This window comes from Danio aesculapii, chromosome 6, assembly GCF_903798145.1.
Source record: "Danio aesculapii chromosome 6, fDanAes4.1, whole genome shotgun sequence".
NCBI classification, from domain to species: Eukaryota; Metazoa; Chordata; class Actinopteri; order Cypriniformes; family Danionidae; genus Danio; species Danio aesculapii.
The window spans coordinates 5,915,524-5,933,118 of NC_079440.1; the positions used below are offsets into that span (position 1 = coordinate 5,915,524).

General features: G+C 36.4%; 1 protein-coding gene across 1 annotated transcript in view; it reads left to right on the top strand.

Annotated features, from left to right (window-relative positions):
• The window catches only part of sema5bb (sema domain, seven thrombospondin repeats (type 1 and type 1-like), transmembrane domain (TM) and short cytoplasmic domain, (semaphorin) 5Bb), a 157,787-nt gene that overhangs the window by 93,016 nt on the left and 47,176 nt on the right, over positions 1 to 17,595 (top strand). Inside the window, exons 7-11 of the mRNA XM_056459394.1 lie at positions 1,601 to 1,913; positions 4,868 to 5,153; positions 8,552 to 8,687; positions 9,360 to 9,567; positions 12,572 to 12,779. Coding sequence (XP_056315369.1) covers positions 1,601 to 1,913; positions 4,868 to 5,153; positions 8,552 to 8,687; positions 9,360 to 9,567; positions 12,572 to 12,779 — 1,151 coding nt within the window. The remainder of the gene's footprint in view (positions 1 to 1,600; positions 1,914 to 4,867; positions 5,154 to 8,551; positions 8,688 to 9,359; positions 9,568 to 12,571; positions 12,780 to 17,595) is intronic.

Below are 17,595 nucleotides of genomic sequence, written 5' to 3' on the forward strand. Positions count from 1 at the left end.
CTTACTACACAAAGTCTATCTTGAATAAAAAGGTAAAATCACTTTAAAAGAATTAACCGTAAAAATAAACACATTAGACATTCTAGATAGTATTAATTCATAGACATAACAATAGAAACAGTTGTTTCCAGTCCTCAGCCCTTCAGTTTCACTCGAGGTCTCTGTGACCTCTGACCTAGTTTGGTGGCTCCTGAAAATAGTTACAAAGAGACAGGCAGATGCACTGAACATTCTTATATTAAGCAATGTGTTAACTTTATTCATTATTCAATAATCATCTTTAATAAAAATAATGAGAAACAGGATGAGAAAAGGATAAACGTTGATCCATGATGAGATGGATTGGAAGGTAGAAATCCGAATCCTTCAGTATTACAGTCAGAGATTTTATAGTATATGATGCTTTAAAGGGCACCTATGGTTTTTTCAAGCTGTTTGGACAGACATATGTGCATGTATGGTGTATAGACTGTCATATTTGGGTGATATAAACACACCCAGTGCTTTTTTTTTCAATTTAACAACATAAAAACGGTGGACCAATTGGAGCGGTTTTCAAACCGACCACAACTTTACGTAGGAGAGCGGTCCCCCCGCCCACCAATATTGATTGACAGGCGCGTCATCATATCCTCAGTTTGTTGATTCACGTCCGCCATTTTCAGCGTGAGTCGAAGCAATATCACTAAAGGAACACGCTAGCTCTATTTTTAGATGCAAGGCTCATTGGGCTCAACACAAGATCAATATTCTCCACATTATCGCTCTAATCGGAATTATTGGTTGTATCTTTAGGTAGGTTTGCAAACATGTGTACTTCTCATTGAGTCTACCTTATACTTCAGCCGTTTGCATTTCTCGCGATCCCAGAAGCTCCCTGTGATCTTAACTAGCATGCGTTTTAGAATTCTAAACATAGGTTTCTATCAGGGTACACTCAAGTCGACGGCTGGGCGCCACGGACCGCTGCAGAAACCTATGTTTAGAATTCAAAAATGCGTGGCGCGACGATTCGGGACACTTCATGTTTCTGCCGCGCTACAGAGAGTGTCTGGTGTGCCGTGTCGCGGCTTCGAGCGGCGCATCCGGTGCCTCAGTCAAAGTTAATTCAGTGTGCGTGGTTTTTAGTTTCTGTGTACAAGCTCAGCACTTTAAACTAGCACACAGTTGGCTGTAAAACTGTACAAAGACACAAATGACACAGATGATACTCTCTGCTTGGTCTGTGTCCGAGTCGTACATGCACGACTGATTGCTGTACCTCCCACTTTAGCTTCTTCTCTGAGTCTTCCTGTCAGACTCTGTTGTAAACGCAGAGCAGGTGAGCTCATGGCCCCGCCCCCTAGTTACGTTGGCGGGAAGCCGAAACTAATTTACATGTGAAGCAACACACCCATAAATCAGCGAACTGTGGACACGCCCCCAACATGACACTTTTTAACACATTATAATAAAAAAATCTGAATTGTGTTTTAAACTGAACCTAAACTGGCACACTCAGAAGAACCCTAATATTATTACTAAATCATAAAAAAGAGGTAAACTATGTGCCCTTTAATGTGTGTGTGAGGGAATCAAATATTTGTTGTCTTTCTCTCAGGACGAGTGCCAGAATTATGTACGAGTCCTGCTGCTGAGTGGCAGTCGTTTGTTCACCTGCGGGACGAACGCCTTCATGCCCGTCTGTGTGACGCGTCCCGTGACGGACATCAGCAGCGTTCTGGACTCCATAAGCGGTGTGGCTCGCTGTCCTTACGACCCTCGACACAACTCCACAGCCATGATCACCGAGAGCGGAGAGGTGTACGCCGCCACTGTGACCGATTTCTCCAGCCGGGACCCCATCATCTACCGCAGCCTGGGGAACATGCCGCCCCTGCGCTCCGCACAGTACAACTCTAAATGGCTCAACGGTACAGCAAAACAACACACAGCTCAACAGTCCATCTGACATAACCTGACAAAAACACACACAGATCATATGAATTACAAAATAATATATACAGTTGAAGCCCTCCTGTATATTCTTCTCCCTCAATTTCTGTTTAACGGAAGGAAGATTTTTTCAACACATTTCTAAATGCTCTAGTTTTTATATCTTTGCCATGATGACAGCACATAATATTTGACTTGAAATTTTTCAAGATACTAATATTGAGCTTAAAGTGACATTTAAAGTGTAACGCTCAGGAAACACACTAGTCAGATGGATCCAATTGCAAGTAAAATTTAATGTAAGAATCAGGAAAGCTCAGCCAGGCAACCACACAAAAACATCCAGCCTCGGAAAAGGAAGTAGCTGAATCGGGGTATACCGAGAGTCCAAGAGAATCAAATGGAGGTTGCTGACAAGACACAGAGAAACCGTAAACAAGTGTAACGAACTGACAATGAAGCACGTAACAACGCTTCTTAAATAGAAGAAGCTAAGTGCCAACAGCTGGGCTAAAGACAGATCAGCTGATCCTAGTGGTGAGTCACGTGATCACAACAGAAATACAAAACAATCCCACGTGACATGACAGAAAGAGCGCATGCATCATCAACCGTGACATAAAGGCTTAACTAGGGTAATTAGGCAATGATGGCAATGATGGTTTGTTCTCTAGACAATAAATTATAATATTGACCTTAAAAAAATGTAGAAACTGCTTTTATTCTAGCCTAAATAAAGCAAATTAGACTTTCTCCAGAAGAAAAAATATTATAGGAAATACTGTGAAAAATTAATCATTTGCGAAATATTAAAAAAAGAAAAAATAAATTCACAGAAGGGCTAATTATTTTAATTATTTGAAGGGCTGATTATTTGGGCATATTTTTTATTATTATAATTGAACACCTTTAGCTCTGTTTTCATGGATAGTATTTACCCACCAATTTCATTCCTCTATTCATTTTCTTTTCGGCTCAGTCCCTTTATTAATCCACAGCGGAAGGAACCGCCAACTTATTAAGCACATGTTTTATGCAGCGGATTCCCTTCCAGCCGCAACCCATCACTGGGAAACATCCACACACGCATACACTACGGACAATTTACCTTATAGTCCAATTAACCTACAGTATACCACATGTCTTTGGACTTGTGGGGGAAACCGGAACGCGAGGAGAACATGCAAACTCCACACAGAAATGCCAACTGACCCAGCCGAGGCTTGAACCAGCAACCTTCTTGCTGTGAGGCGAACGTGCTACCCACTGCGCCACCGCGTCGCCCTTACCCACCAATTTATATAATATATATAATATAATATGTATAATATAATATTATATTAACTTATTGCATTTAATGCAGTTACAAAATCTGTATTAGAATAGAATTTAAGCAAAAAATGTTATTCTTAATTTACCATATATTTAATTATTTCCATTATATCAATTATTTCCATGTAGTATTTACTGTCATGAAGTACCAATGCTAATGAACCAGATTTTTTTTTAAATGTGAAAAAATCTTTATTGCAGTCTGTGTTAGTTCAGTATTGTCACGATCACCAGCGATCATACTCCTAAGATCGCTGGATCTCACACGCATTTACATGGACTACAATTTATGGACTACATATTCAGTCATGTCACACACACACCTGCTCCAAGTCTCCACTGATTAGACTCCCAGAGCTGATGCAGCTTCTGGACTGATTACACACACTACTTTAACAGCACACACACTCACTTCCTTTACCGAGTCTTGTTTACCTGTAAAGTGACAATTCAACTCGGTTTCCTTAGTCTTGTTTTGACCTTTGCCAAGTTTGTCTGTTTGTCCCTGTTCACTGCCTGCCTTCCGACCTCTCGCCTGTTGTGACTACGATTCTGGATTTGACTTTATACATCTGTTTGCACCTGTGTTGACCTTTGCTTGCCTGACTATCGAATAAACCTGCACGTGGATCCTAACCTCAGTTGTCTCTGTCACTCCCCGTGTTACAAGTATCATGTAAATATTGTATTGTAGTTTTTATAGTTATAGTTGTACATTAGATTTTGTTTCAATTTTATTTTATTAAAGTTTTTATTAGTACTGGGGACTGTTGATATTATTAGTTTTTGTATTATTCATGTCTATATAGTATGTTGTCTGTCTATAATATGTCTATATTCATTTTTATCTGAATCTTTATTTTTGTTTTATTTTAACAAACAGGAATAAAAATTTTGATTTTTTCGAATGTAATAAATAATTTTATATACATATATATATATATACTATAAATATTTAAATGTATATTTTAGCTAGCAGAATTAAAATAAGTTTACTTGTTTATTTTTTATTAACTTTTTATTTATTGTAAGAGTAAATTAATTGTAATTTATACTTTTAGTTTTAAATGTGATTTACCCATAACTCATTAGATTTTACTTATTTAATATTGAATTAAGCATGAAATTTAAAAGTAGACATACTAATAAAAGCATGAAAGCATAATCCAATAGACTTTTTGATTTGCTAGCGAAGCATTTTGTTCTATTTAATGTGTCTGTAAATTAAAACAAGTATTTTAAAAGGGTCACACTTTACAATAAGGTTTTATTAGTTAATGCATTTATTAGCATGAGCTAACTATGAACAATACAGCATTTATTAATCATAGTTCAACATTAACTAATGCATTATTAACATCCAAATTCATGCTTGTTAACACTGTGAGTTAAAAAACTAAGAAAGAACAAATGTGTTGTCATTAGCTAACGTTAACTAACATAAACAAATACTGTAACAAATGTATTGTTTATTGTTTGTTCATGTTAGCAAATGCATTAACTAACATAGTTGTATTGTAAAGTGTTACCTTCAAAGGTATAATATTTTCCAAAACCTGTCTGTAAAACTGAGAGTTCATCCTCCTTTTTCTCTGTGCAGATCCTCACTTCATCTCGGCGTATGAGGTGAGCCGTTTCACATACGTGTTTCTGCGAGAGAACGCAGTGGAGCAGGATTGTGGGAAGACGGTTTTCTCTCGTGTGGCTCGCGTGTGCCAGAACGATATCGGTGGTAGGTTTCTCCTGGAAGACACGTGGACCACATTCATGAAGGCCCGGCTGAACTGCTCCCGCTCTGGAGACGTTCCCTTCTACTACCATGAGCTGCAGAGCACTTTCTACCTGCCCGAACAGGACCTCATCTACGGGGTCTTCACCACCAATATGTGAGTGAATCAACAAATCAGAGAGAGTCACCTCAGTCTAGCATGCACCTTATGTTAAATGAACACTCCACCTTTTTGGAAATAGGCTCATTTTACAGCTCCCCTAGAGTTGAAGAGTTGTTTACCATTTTTTTAATCCAGTCAGCCGATCTCTGGGTCTAACGCCCCATTCACACGGGGCGTCAGCTTCAACGCTTTCCATTCACTTTGAATGGGTGATGTCAAACATTGCCGAATTGCATTATGGATCCGTCAGCACCGCTTCAGTGGCGTTGCTCGCTGCAAAAGTTGGGACTTGCTCAACTTTTCAAGCACTGACGGAAGTGTCAGCCAATCAGATCGCTGTATGCAAATACACCAGCTCAGACAGTGACTAATTTCATTGGCTGACGCTGTTATGACAATTGCGTCAGCCCCACCTTCAGACACACCCTTTTTCAAGCGTTGACGCTGAAGCCCCGTGTGAATGGGGTGTAGGAGCACCTTTAGCTTAGCTTTGCATTGATCATTGGATCGAATTAGACCTTAACTTTTCGCTCAGAAATAATTTTCCTATTTAAATCTTGATTTCTGTTGTTACAAATTGTACTAAAAATTAAAGATTGCTGTTTCTAGGCAGATATGGCTAGGGAATATGCTCTCATTCCAGCGTAATAATCAAGAAACATTGCAGTGAATGAGAGTATAAGTTCTTAGCCAATTCAAAACTATCAAAATCTAAGGGCCCTATCATACACCCGGCGCAATAAGGCGCAAGATGTGTTTGCCCCAACGTGTTGCTATTTTCAGACCAACGCAACTTTAATTTTCCCGTTTTCCACCACGTTTAAATTGCAAATCCATTTGCACCACTTTGTGGACTCATGGGTGTTCTGGTCTAGAAAAGAGGTGTGTTAAGGCGCATTGTTGGTGCGTTGCTATTTTGAGGAACTAAAATAGACCGCGCGATAGACCAGCTGAAAGCAGGTCTAAAGTCCAGCGCAGAGAGTGTTAGTTATGCGTCTCGCTTACACATTGCTTTAAATACGCAGGATGTACAGCAATACACAAATATCTTTATAATATTACAAAAATTATTATTTTCTACATAAAAATATAAACCATTGCCTCCATGCCTTCTTCATGTCGGGGGCTTTTTTCAGTTTATTCATGACAATTTGCAGTTGCATAATGTTATTATTAGCAGTATTATTTATTATATGCATATTTATATTTGTTTTAATAGAAAGATTTAGATTTGATTTGGATTTGTTTAGATTTGTCCACCTATCAGATTTTGAACCATATGGGGCAAAGCATGTGTGTTTGGAAATAACTCCACACTTTGTTATTATTGTTCATTTATTCGTTTGCTGGAAATTAGAACTAAATTTAGAAACAGTTTTGGAACAAATCTTTGTGCTTAACAAACAAAATTAATTATGTCGGCTAATGGATGTCTGTGCGTACAACACGTTTCCTTATCCACTAAAGAGAGAAAGAGAAAGTGAAAGTAGAGGCCGAATGGAGGAGGCTCATTCTTTATCCTCTCGCTGCAGATGCTCTGTTTAACTGTTTTCTCACTATTGAAGTGTTCAGTTTTTCAACTTACAAAGTCCGCCGTGTAAATAACAAATGCGCTATGGGGCGAGGCAACTGACTCTTAAAGGGAATGGGAGATGAGACTCTGATTGGTTTATACTTAAAACACACCCAGAACTCATTAAGAGAATAAGCACAACCCTGTTAGACCATGCGCCACAGGGCAGAGCGTATTTTTCCGTTCTAAAAATAGAAAAAGTGGATTCAGACATGCCCTTAATGCTTTTGCCCACATTGTAAACGTCTTTATGCAGTTACTTTTGATAAGTTTATTGCATCCCTAATTAAATAATCATAATTATTATTTTAAAATCCTACAATGCACGCACCAGACTGTTGAATGGTGGACAGATCCAAAACAGATGTTGAACAGATCCAAATTCAGCTTTGACATTGCATTAATAGTTTATATTTCAATACAGTTCTTGTAAACTGGATGTTGTTGAGACTTTTATTTAAGTGTGTTGATTTAACTCCAACTGAAACGGAATATTGAGTAGGGGGCGGGGCTTTATTTTGCACATCACTCCCTCATAGTGAACTAACAGTAATAGTGGCGTACTAAGATTATTGTGGCTGAAGCGTCAAACTGACATCTACCTGAAGGACCACCACTACAAACACAAAAGCAAATGATCAAAATTTCATTAAAGATTAGTATTTTGCACATCAGAAGGCTGGGTCAGTTGGCATTTGTGTGTGGAGTTTGCAAGTTCTGCCCGTGTTCGCGTGAGTTTCCTCTGGGTGCTCCGGTTTCCCCCACAAGTCCAAAAACATGCGCTATAGGTGAATTGAATAATTTGTATGTGTGTAAATGGGTGTGCATGGACGTTTCCCAGTGATGGGTTGCAGTTGGAAGGGTATCCGCTGCGTAAAACATTTGCTGGATAAGTTCCTGATAAGATCTGATTGGACGGTTCATTCCACTATGCCGACCCCTAATTAAAAAAAGGAACTAAGCCGAAAATAAAATAAATGAATGAATGAATTTTGCACATCATTTGCTCATAGCAAACTAAGAGTAATAGGGGCGTGGTTAAGAATATTGTGGCTGAAGTCGTCAAACTGTCATAAACAGAGAAGAACCGCCACTCCAAACACAGAAGCAAATGATAACAATTTCATTAAAAATTACCAAAGCAAAAATGTATTCTCAGTGGATAAACCTGCATGAATTAATTGTTCACCTAATTAATAACAATGTGCACTAACAAAATAAACACTGTAAATTTTGATTTCACACAGACATTAGAATAGAATATATATATATATATATATATATTCCACAATACTATCATTTTATTGTATCTTTGGTCACATCAGCTCAGTTTTGGTTACTTTCAGAAACATTCAAATGATTTTGCTACATTTTATACATCGTTGATAAATTAATCAATCATTATTATTAATAAATTCTACACACACCAGACTTTTGAATGGTAGCAGTTTTAAAATTCAGCTTTGGCATCACATTGATGATTTGCATTTCAATAAAGTCTGCATGAGCTAGAAGTTGCTGAGACTTTTGTTTCAGTTTGTTGATGTAACTCCAACTGAAACGAAATATTGAGTAAGGGGCGGGGCTTTTTTTTTGCGCATCATTCCCTCAAGTGAACTAAAAGGCTGAACTCGTCAAACTGAGACATCATTAAACTGAGAAAATTAAAGATATTTTACAATATTGTCATTTTACTCTATCTTTGATCACAGGAATTCAGTTTTGGTGATCTTACAGACCTCAATCTTTTAAACATTCTTTATTTTTATTATTTAGGACTGCATCCTCCTTCACATCTCTCTCTCCTTTCTCTTCACAGAAACAGTATTGCTGCGTCAGCCGTGTGTGCGTTTAACCTCAGCGCCATCACTCAGGCCTTTAACGGGCCTTTCCGCTATCAGGAGAACCCTCGCACCAGCTGGCTGTCCACTCCAAACCCCATCCCAAACTTCCAGGTGAGCGAATACATACATTATTGTAATACTTTATTGTAATACATTGCAAAGCATTTTCTCTGAAGCCAGTTTTATTGAAGACTGAATACAGTTTCTTTAAGGTCTGCATGAACCAGAAGCTGTGACCATTTGTAATTTGAAATGGAATATTAATGAGAAACAGGTCGGCGCCAATGGTGTAGTGATTAGTGCGTCGACACATGCACTCTGGTGCTCACGGCGACCCGAGTTTGATTCCGCCTCACAGTCCTATGGCGATCCTTCCTCTCTCTCTACTCCCCATGCTTTCCTGTCAATACTCTCTACTGTCCTCTCAAATAAAGGTGAAAACCCTGAAAAAATAATAATAAAAAAAGAGAAAACAGTGGGCGTGGCTTGTTTTTTCTACTGTGAGCTGATTGGATGTAGTAAAGTAGGCATTTCATTCAGAAAGATGGTGGAAAGGGTTTGGGGAGAGTATTACAACCTAACAGACTCCTCCTGCTCACCATTACTGTGTGTTGTCAAAATTGACAGCTGGAGGGGGCGTGGTTAAGTGTTTTTATTTTTATTTTTATTAATGACATGCACAGATGAATTGTTCACCACAAAACTAGCAATGTGAGATAACAAAATGAACATGGTTAGTTTAATGAACATTTGTACTTTAATGTCTGTCCTTCTCTCTGTCAGTGCGGGACGGTGAATGATTCGGGTCCGGGTGCTAATCTGACAGAGCGCAGTCTTCAAGACGCCCAGCGGCTCTTTCTGATGAGCGATGTGGTTCAGCCCATCTCCACAGACCCGCTGGTCATGCAGGACAACATCCGCTTTTCCAAACTGGCGGTGGACATCGTTCAGGGCAGAGACACGCTTTACCACGTCATGTACATCGGCACAGGTCAGAGAAATAGGTGAAATATGGCATGAAAGGGATAGTTCACACAAAAATGAAATTCTGTGATTATTTAGCCATCCTTTACATGTTCAAAACCTATTTGAGCTTTTTTCTCCTGTTGAACACAAAAGAAGATATTTTGAAGAATGCTGGTTGATGTCACCCATTCACTTTCATAGTAATTTTTTTCTTACTACAGTAAAAAAAAACTGTTAATTGTATTTACTAAATTTTTTAAGGTAAGTGGTTACAAACAATTTATATGCGCTGAATTTAAACAAATTACATTTAGTAATGTTCAACTTAATTAGTTTGTTTAAATTCAGCCCATATCAAGTGTTTGCAGCCACTTACCTTAAAAAATGTAGTAAATCCAATTAACCATTTTTTTCAGTGTATGGTAGGTGCTATCAACCAGCATTCTTTCAAAATATCCTCTTTTGTGTTGAACAGAAAAATAAACCCATAACTTTTTGTAACCACTGCTAAACGGTGAGGCCATTTTAATTTTGGGGTGAACTATGCCTTTAATCAAGTTCTCAAATTGATGTCCAACCTCAATGCAAACACTTCAATATTTAAGGCTCATTCACACCAAGAATAATATTTATGAATATAATGATAACTATATTTGTGGTCACATTAGAAAATGATAATGATATGTTTATTTTAAGTCCACACACTACAGTTAATTACAGTATATATGTATGTATGTATGTATGTATGTATATATATATATATATATATATATATATATATATATATATATATATATATATATATATATGATCAGCTGATGTTTTACGTTTTGCAAAGACACCAGGGAAAAAACACAGATGCTGTTAGGTAGACGAATCTTTCAAGTACAAGATTAATTGTAATTAGTTGAAGTTTTAAACAATTTTTAAGGTTAATATTATTAGAAATGTTTTTTTTCGATTGGCTACAGAACAAACCACAGTTGCCCAATGACTTTCCAAATTAGACTAACTTGCCTATTTAACCTAGTTACGCCTTTAAATGTCACTTCATGCTGAATACTAGTATATTGAAAAATATCCAGTAAAATATAATGTACTGTCATTGTGGCAAAGATACAGGAATCAGTTATTAGCAATTAGTTATTAATTATTTATAGAAATGTGTTAAAAAGTAATAATTTAGGTGGCCTACAAATTCTGACTTCAACTGTACTAGCCGCATTTCCACTATCGGGCCAGTGCGAGCCAGGGCTTTAATCGGGCCAGGCCGGGCCAATAGCCCGGGAGGTTGAGAAATGAGGCCGAAATCAAGTCGCGTTTCCACTGTCGGGCTAGTTGCACGCAGCGCGTCACGCAAACACCGCCCCCAGAATGTCCCCCGAATCAAACGTCACACAACCCGTCACACAACCCGCCCACTTCAGCGGGAACAAAAAACTCAAATTATAACCACAAACACAACCTGGCATCACTACGAGAGCAGGAAGATGAAGAACACCGAAGCGATTGCTTTTTTACTGTTTGTGGTCTGTTGGTGTAAGGCCAGACAGCGATCCCTGGATAAGGACATTCGAGTTCGGTGGCATTTACTTCGAACACAGATTTTGGCTGCAAGGCTAGCGCGATAGCAAAACAAATGTAAGGGAAGAAAGCATCTTGTCTCCTCTTTACCTGACAATAAAACTCCGCCTTTGTACGTAACCCCGCCCCGAAGCCCCAGTTGGCCCTCCTTGGCCCAAGGTATTCGGCGGGCCGAAAAAGGCCGGACGCTGGCCCCAAGGAAGCCCCGATTTGGCCCGATTATGCCCCGGAAGTGATAGTGGAAACGCGACTGGCCTTGGCTCGCCCTGGCTCGCTCGCTTTAGGCGCGATAGGGGAAACGCGGCTACTGTAGGTGCAAATAAGTCATGCAAACTTATTAATGGAAATGTGGTAAATAATATCAAGAAAGGAAATCTACAGTCTAGTATAGTCAAAAGGTCTTTACGTGTTCAGGAACTGAGGACACAAACCCCCAGAGGGGAATGTTGATCACTTCAGACTTCAGTCTCACAAACAAAAGCACAGCAGCATTGTTTGAAAAAGACAATAGAGATTCTCTTTGTGACAGTCGGCTGTCAGTATATCATAGTTCTCTGCCCTCAGGTTGGATGCTGCAACAATATATAGCTCATATGGAAATTACTGTCATCATCCTGGAACATAAGAAATGAAAAGAACACGCGGTTATGAACCAACTACATTATTACAGGAACTGATACATAGGAGTGAGTTTGCACTGCACAGGACTGAAAGTGACTTAAATGTCACTTCAAGCTGAATACTAGTATCTTAAAAAATATCCTGTCAAATATCATATACTGTCATCATGGCAAAGACAAAACAAAGTTATTAGAAATGAGTTATGATGAATATTGTTGAAAAATGTGTTGAAAAAAATCTCTATGTTAAACAGCACAAAATATTTTTAAAATAGAATAATTTTTATAAAAATATTAAGTAATTTTGGCTAATAAGTTTGACTTAAAGTTATATAAATATGTTTTATGTCTTCCATGTATTTCTCACCATTCATTCTGAAGGTTAAAACCAATAGTTTTCCAGATATACATGATCTTTAAAGCATCTTTTACTCACCTATCACTTGTTCCAAGCGTGTTTGACTTGCGTTATTCTGTTGAACACTGAAGAAGATATTTTGAAAAATGTTGAAGTCAATGGCTACCAGTTACCAACATTTTTCAAAATATCTTCTTTTGTTTTCAATAGAATTAATATGTAGTTTTTAATATGGTAATGAATTTTGATAGGGTAAAAATCTTTTATTGGCTTTCAGTTGATAAACAAAATCATTCTGAAGGTGAGTGCAAAAATTGTTATAGCTGTGGATTGTTGTTTTTACATTTTGAATGATTTTTCAGAAGGATGTCATTATCGTTATCTTTATAACTACCGTTCTTGATGTGAACGGCCCTTTAGTAGTATCTGTTTTTAATTGTAAGTGTTTTCTTTCTTTGATCGTTCAGAGTATGGCACCATCATCAAGGCCTTGTCCACTAATAATAAGAGTCTGCGTGGATGTTATTTGGAGGAGATGAACATTCTGCCAGAAAACACACAGGAGCCCATCCTGAACCTGCAGATTCTGCACAGCGATAGATCTCTGTTCGTGGGGCTTCCCAGCAGAGTGTTGAAGATCCCTCTAGAGAGATGCTCCAACTACAACACTGAACAGTGAGTCACACACACATTGGGGAAAAATTAACTCACTTTTCACTCTGAAAATGCTAAAATGCTGGTATAGTTCACAAACAAATAAAGTAACACTATGAACATGATAAAAAAGGGGAAAAAATGAAATTATTATTATATGTTTTAAAACGTACTCACTTAAACTTTTGGGCTTTTGCCTCTTTTTGCACTTTATGGCTTATTTTTTTGTTTATTGCATTTATTTTGTATTTTTTTGCAAATAAAGAAAAACATAAAATAAAATAAAATCCGGAAAATAAAATTAAAAATAAAATAATAAAATATATGAATCTCCTGCAAAATCTCCCAAAAATATTGTTGTATTTTTACATTGAACATTCACTTACTAGACCTAATTAGTTTTATTCATTATATAAGTCAACTAGGCTGTTTGCATATTTGCTGACTAGATGGATGGTATTTAGTTTGTTTTATGTTTTAAAAAATTGTTTTGAAGACTCTTATGCTCAACAAAGATGCATTTATTTGATCAAAAACTACAGTAAAATAACAGTTTTATATCTGAACATGTTTAAAATATATATTTACAAATTAGATACTGCACATGTGAATTTTTTACACAAATAATGTTTATTTATATTTATATTATATATATATATATATATATATATATATATATATAATTACTCCAGTGCTCAGTGTCACAGTTTCCTTCAGACATCATTATAATGCCGATTATTAATTCAAGCATGACATATTTTATTTTTATTTTATCTCCTTCTTTTATTATTGTTGTTGTTGTTATTATTTATTTATTTAAAACTACATACATGCTTTAAACAGAAATTTTCTTTCCAACTTTTACAACAAGAGAAAATATTAAAAATAAATAAATAATATTATTTATTGATGATGATTTTTATTAATAATATTAATAATAATATTAATGTAAAGTGTTTTTATTGAGTAAATTTTTTTTTTTACTTTTGCAACAAGAGAAGAGAAAATAGTCAAATAAATAAATAATAAAATAATGATGATGACAATATGATGATTTTTATTATTATTATTATTATTAGTAGTAGTAGTAGTAGTAGTAGTAATAAAAAAATAATGATAATAATAATTTATTAATTTATTTTCATTTCGGCTTAGTCCCTTTATTAATGAGGGGTTGCCACAACTTATCCAGCATATGTTTTACGCAGCGGATGCCCTTCCAGCTGCAACCCATCGGGAAACACCCATACACTTTCATTCACAGACATACACCGCTGACAATTTAGCTTACCCAATTCCCCTATAGCGCATGTCTTTAGACTTGTGGGGAAACCAGAGCACCCGGAAACACGCAAACACGGGAAGAACATGCAAACTCCACACAGAAATGCCAACTGATCCAGCTGAGGCTCGAACCAGCGACTTTCTTGCTGTGAGGCGACAATGCTACCCACTGCGCTACTGTGAAGAAGAGAAAATACTAAAATAAATAAATAATCAATAATGATTATTATTATTATTAGTAGTAGTAGTAGAAGTTACAATTTTGAAAAAACAATTGCACTGCTTAATATTTTTATAATGCATTTTATTCTTTGATCAATAGAAACTTTGTTACATTATAAATTACTGACAATTTTGGATCATCCTGGTTCATCCTAACTAATTAAAAGTAAATTATGTAAACATTTTAGTGACCCTATTTTTTTTTAATTAATATAAGAATATTTTTTATTTGATTTATTTGGAGCTGAATGATTATCAACTCTCACTCTGAGAAAACATTTCCCCCGAACTTTGTGACTTAATAAAGCTCTAAGCCAACAGACTCATGATGTGAGGGCATCCTGACATGAACATGACTGAACTGTGATATTCACAGTATTAATTCATAGGAAGTTTCAGTAACACGTTAGTTTAAGTAACAATTCACACCATTTTCTGCTGGTATATTACCTGCCTATTATTATGAAATGAACTGTTTATTAGCACTTATAAAGTATGAGCTTATTTTACATCCCTAACCCTACTCAATTCCCAAAACCAACTCCCATGAGCTTGGAGGACTGCATCCATACATCTCGGCAATGACTCAAATCACTTATTAATAAAGTCATCTGGAATGGCAAAGAAAGCGTTCTTGCAGGACTCCCAGAGTTCAACAAGATACTGTGGATTCATCTTCAATACCTCCTCCTTCATCTCACCCCAGACATGCTCAATAATGTTCATGTCTGGTGACTGGGCTGGCCAATCCTGGAGCATTTTGACCTTCTTTACTTTCAGTAACGTTGATGTGGAGGCTGAAGTATAAGAAGGAGCGCTCTCCTTCTGAAGAATTTGCCCTCTCCTGTGGTTTGTAATGTAATGGCCAGCACAAATGTCTTGATACCTCAGGCTGTTGATGTTGCCATCCACTCTGCAGATCTCTTGCATGCCCCCATACTGAATGTAACCCCAAACCATAATTTTTCCTTCACCAAACTTGACTGATTTCTGTGAGAATTTTGGGTTCATGCGGGTTCCAGTAGGTCTTCTGCAGTATTTGTGATGATTGGGATGCAGTTCAGCAGATGATTCATCAGAAAAATCTACCTTCTGCCACTTTTCCAAATGATCAACTAGAAGTCAAGTTATTATTTGTTGCTCTAACAACTGGGATCGACGACAAGACTTTCGTCAGGTAGTGTACAATAAAATAAAGTGTGACCCAAGTTTGTCCTCATACCGCAAAATTTCTAGAGCTCATTTGCCATCATTTTGCAGTCATCTCACACACACACACACACACACAGACGCATACGTGCCATTGAAATGCACAACTGCTGCTAAATTACAGCAAAAGCTAATCACTGCACGTATTCTTCAGAGTTGCTAATGCGTTTGGAGTCAGACAGGAAGTGCAGCTCAAGGAGACGAAGTGAACGACTGTACTTATGAGCAGTCAGAGATGTTATTAATATTATTATCTCATAAATCCTCTAGCACTGGCCGAGAGGCGGACTAATGACGAACTAGGTCATTTTTAAAAATCGTCGCATCGCGTTCTCCACCACTGCTATTAATAGACCGCTAATAAATTGTCGAGCGTCATTAAAAATATATAATGCATGCATCACACCACACAGGAAATGACTGAATTTACATTACAGATGTAATTAGATATTAAGTCCATAAAGTAATAGCCTGCTTCTAGACTATGCGTGGATGAATTGGGCTTCTGTGCTGGATTTGTTAAAGCTTTTGTGCATTTTTTTTAAAACATAATTGTTTTAATCATTTCTAATAACTCTTTTTTTTTTTTGGTCTTTGATGACAGTGTATTATATTTTACTGGTTATTTTGTAAGATGCTAGTATTCAGCTTCAAGTGCAATTTAAAGACTCAACTGGGTTAATTAGACAAGTCAATGGATAACAGTGGTTTGTTCTGTATCTAATAGAGAACAATGCATTTTATAAGGGGGCTAATAATATTGATAACAGTTTTTATATTTTATTTGCATTTAATTATTTTTGACAATCTAAAAGAACTAAGACTTTCTCTAGAAGAAAAAAATAATAGGCTTCAGAAATGGCAGGTTTCAGTTCAATAAAATGTATTGGTAACACTTTACAATAAGGTTCATCAGTTAATGCATTTACTAACATCAACTAATCATGAACAACACTTGTACAGCAATTATTAATCATAATTGAACATTTACTAATGCATTATTAACATTCAAGTCCATGCTTGTTAGCATTAGTTAATGCACCGTGAGTTAACATGCATAGTTAATGCATCGTGAGTTAACATGCATAGTTAATGCATCGTGAGTTAACATGCATAGTTAATGCATCGTGAGTTAACATGCATAGTTAATGCATCGTGAGTTAACATGCATAGTTAATGCATCGTGAGTTAACATGCATAGTTAATGCATCGTGAGTTAACATGCATAGTTAATGCATCGTGAGTTAACATGCATAGTTAATGCATCGTGAGTTAACATGCATAGTTAATGCATCGTGAGTTAACATGCATAGTTAATGCATCGTGAGTTAACATGCATAGTTAATGCATCGTGAGTTAACATGCATAGTTAATGCATCGTGAGTTAACATGCATAGTTAATGCATCGTGAGTTAACATGCATAGTTAATGCATCGTGAGTTAACATGAACTAACAATGAACAACTGTATCTTCATGAACTAACATGAGCAAATACTATAGTAAATGTATTGTTCATTGTTTGTTTATGTTAGTAAATGCATTAATTAACATTAACTAATGAACCTTATTATAAAGTGTGACCCATGTATTTTTAATGAATGTCATGGAGATGTTTTATCTTTTTTAATTATTATTATTTATTTTTTGGTGTCCTGTGCGATTCCTGTGCATTTCAAAAAACATTTAGTAACTGTTACAACCTGAATGATATAAATACAGAGAAACTAACAAGAAAGGAGAGAACAGAAGTAGAAAAATAGAGAAAAAAAGGGCATAAAATAATAGTAATAACTGAAAAATATGGAATAATGTAATGGTGACCGGTGCATAGTTATATTACATTTACTGAACTGAAATATAATTATATCTGTTATAAGATTGTTGATTCTCAGAGTCAACAAAAGTAAAAAAAGAAGCTACACTTGCTACAAAAATAGAGAAAAAAGGTCATATAATTATAGTAATAACTGAAAAATATGGAAAAATGTAATGGTAATCATTGCATAGTTACTTGATACTTACTAAACTGAAATATAATTATATCTGTTTTAAGATTGTAGATTCTCAGAGTCAACAAAAAGTGAGAAAAAAACAACACTTGCTCCAAAAAGAGAGAAAAAG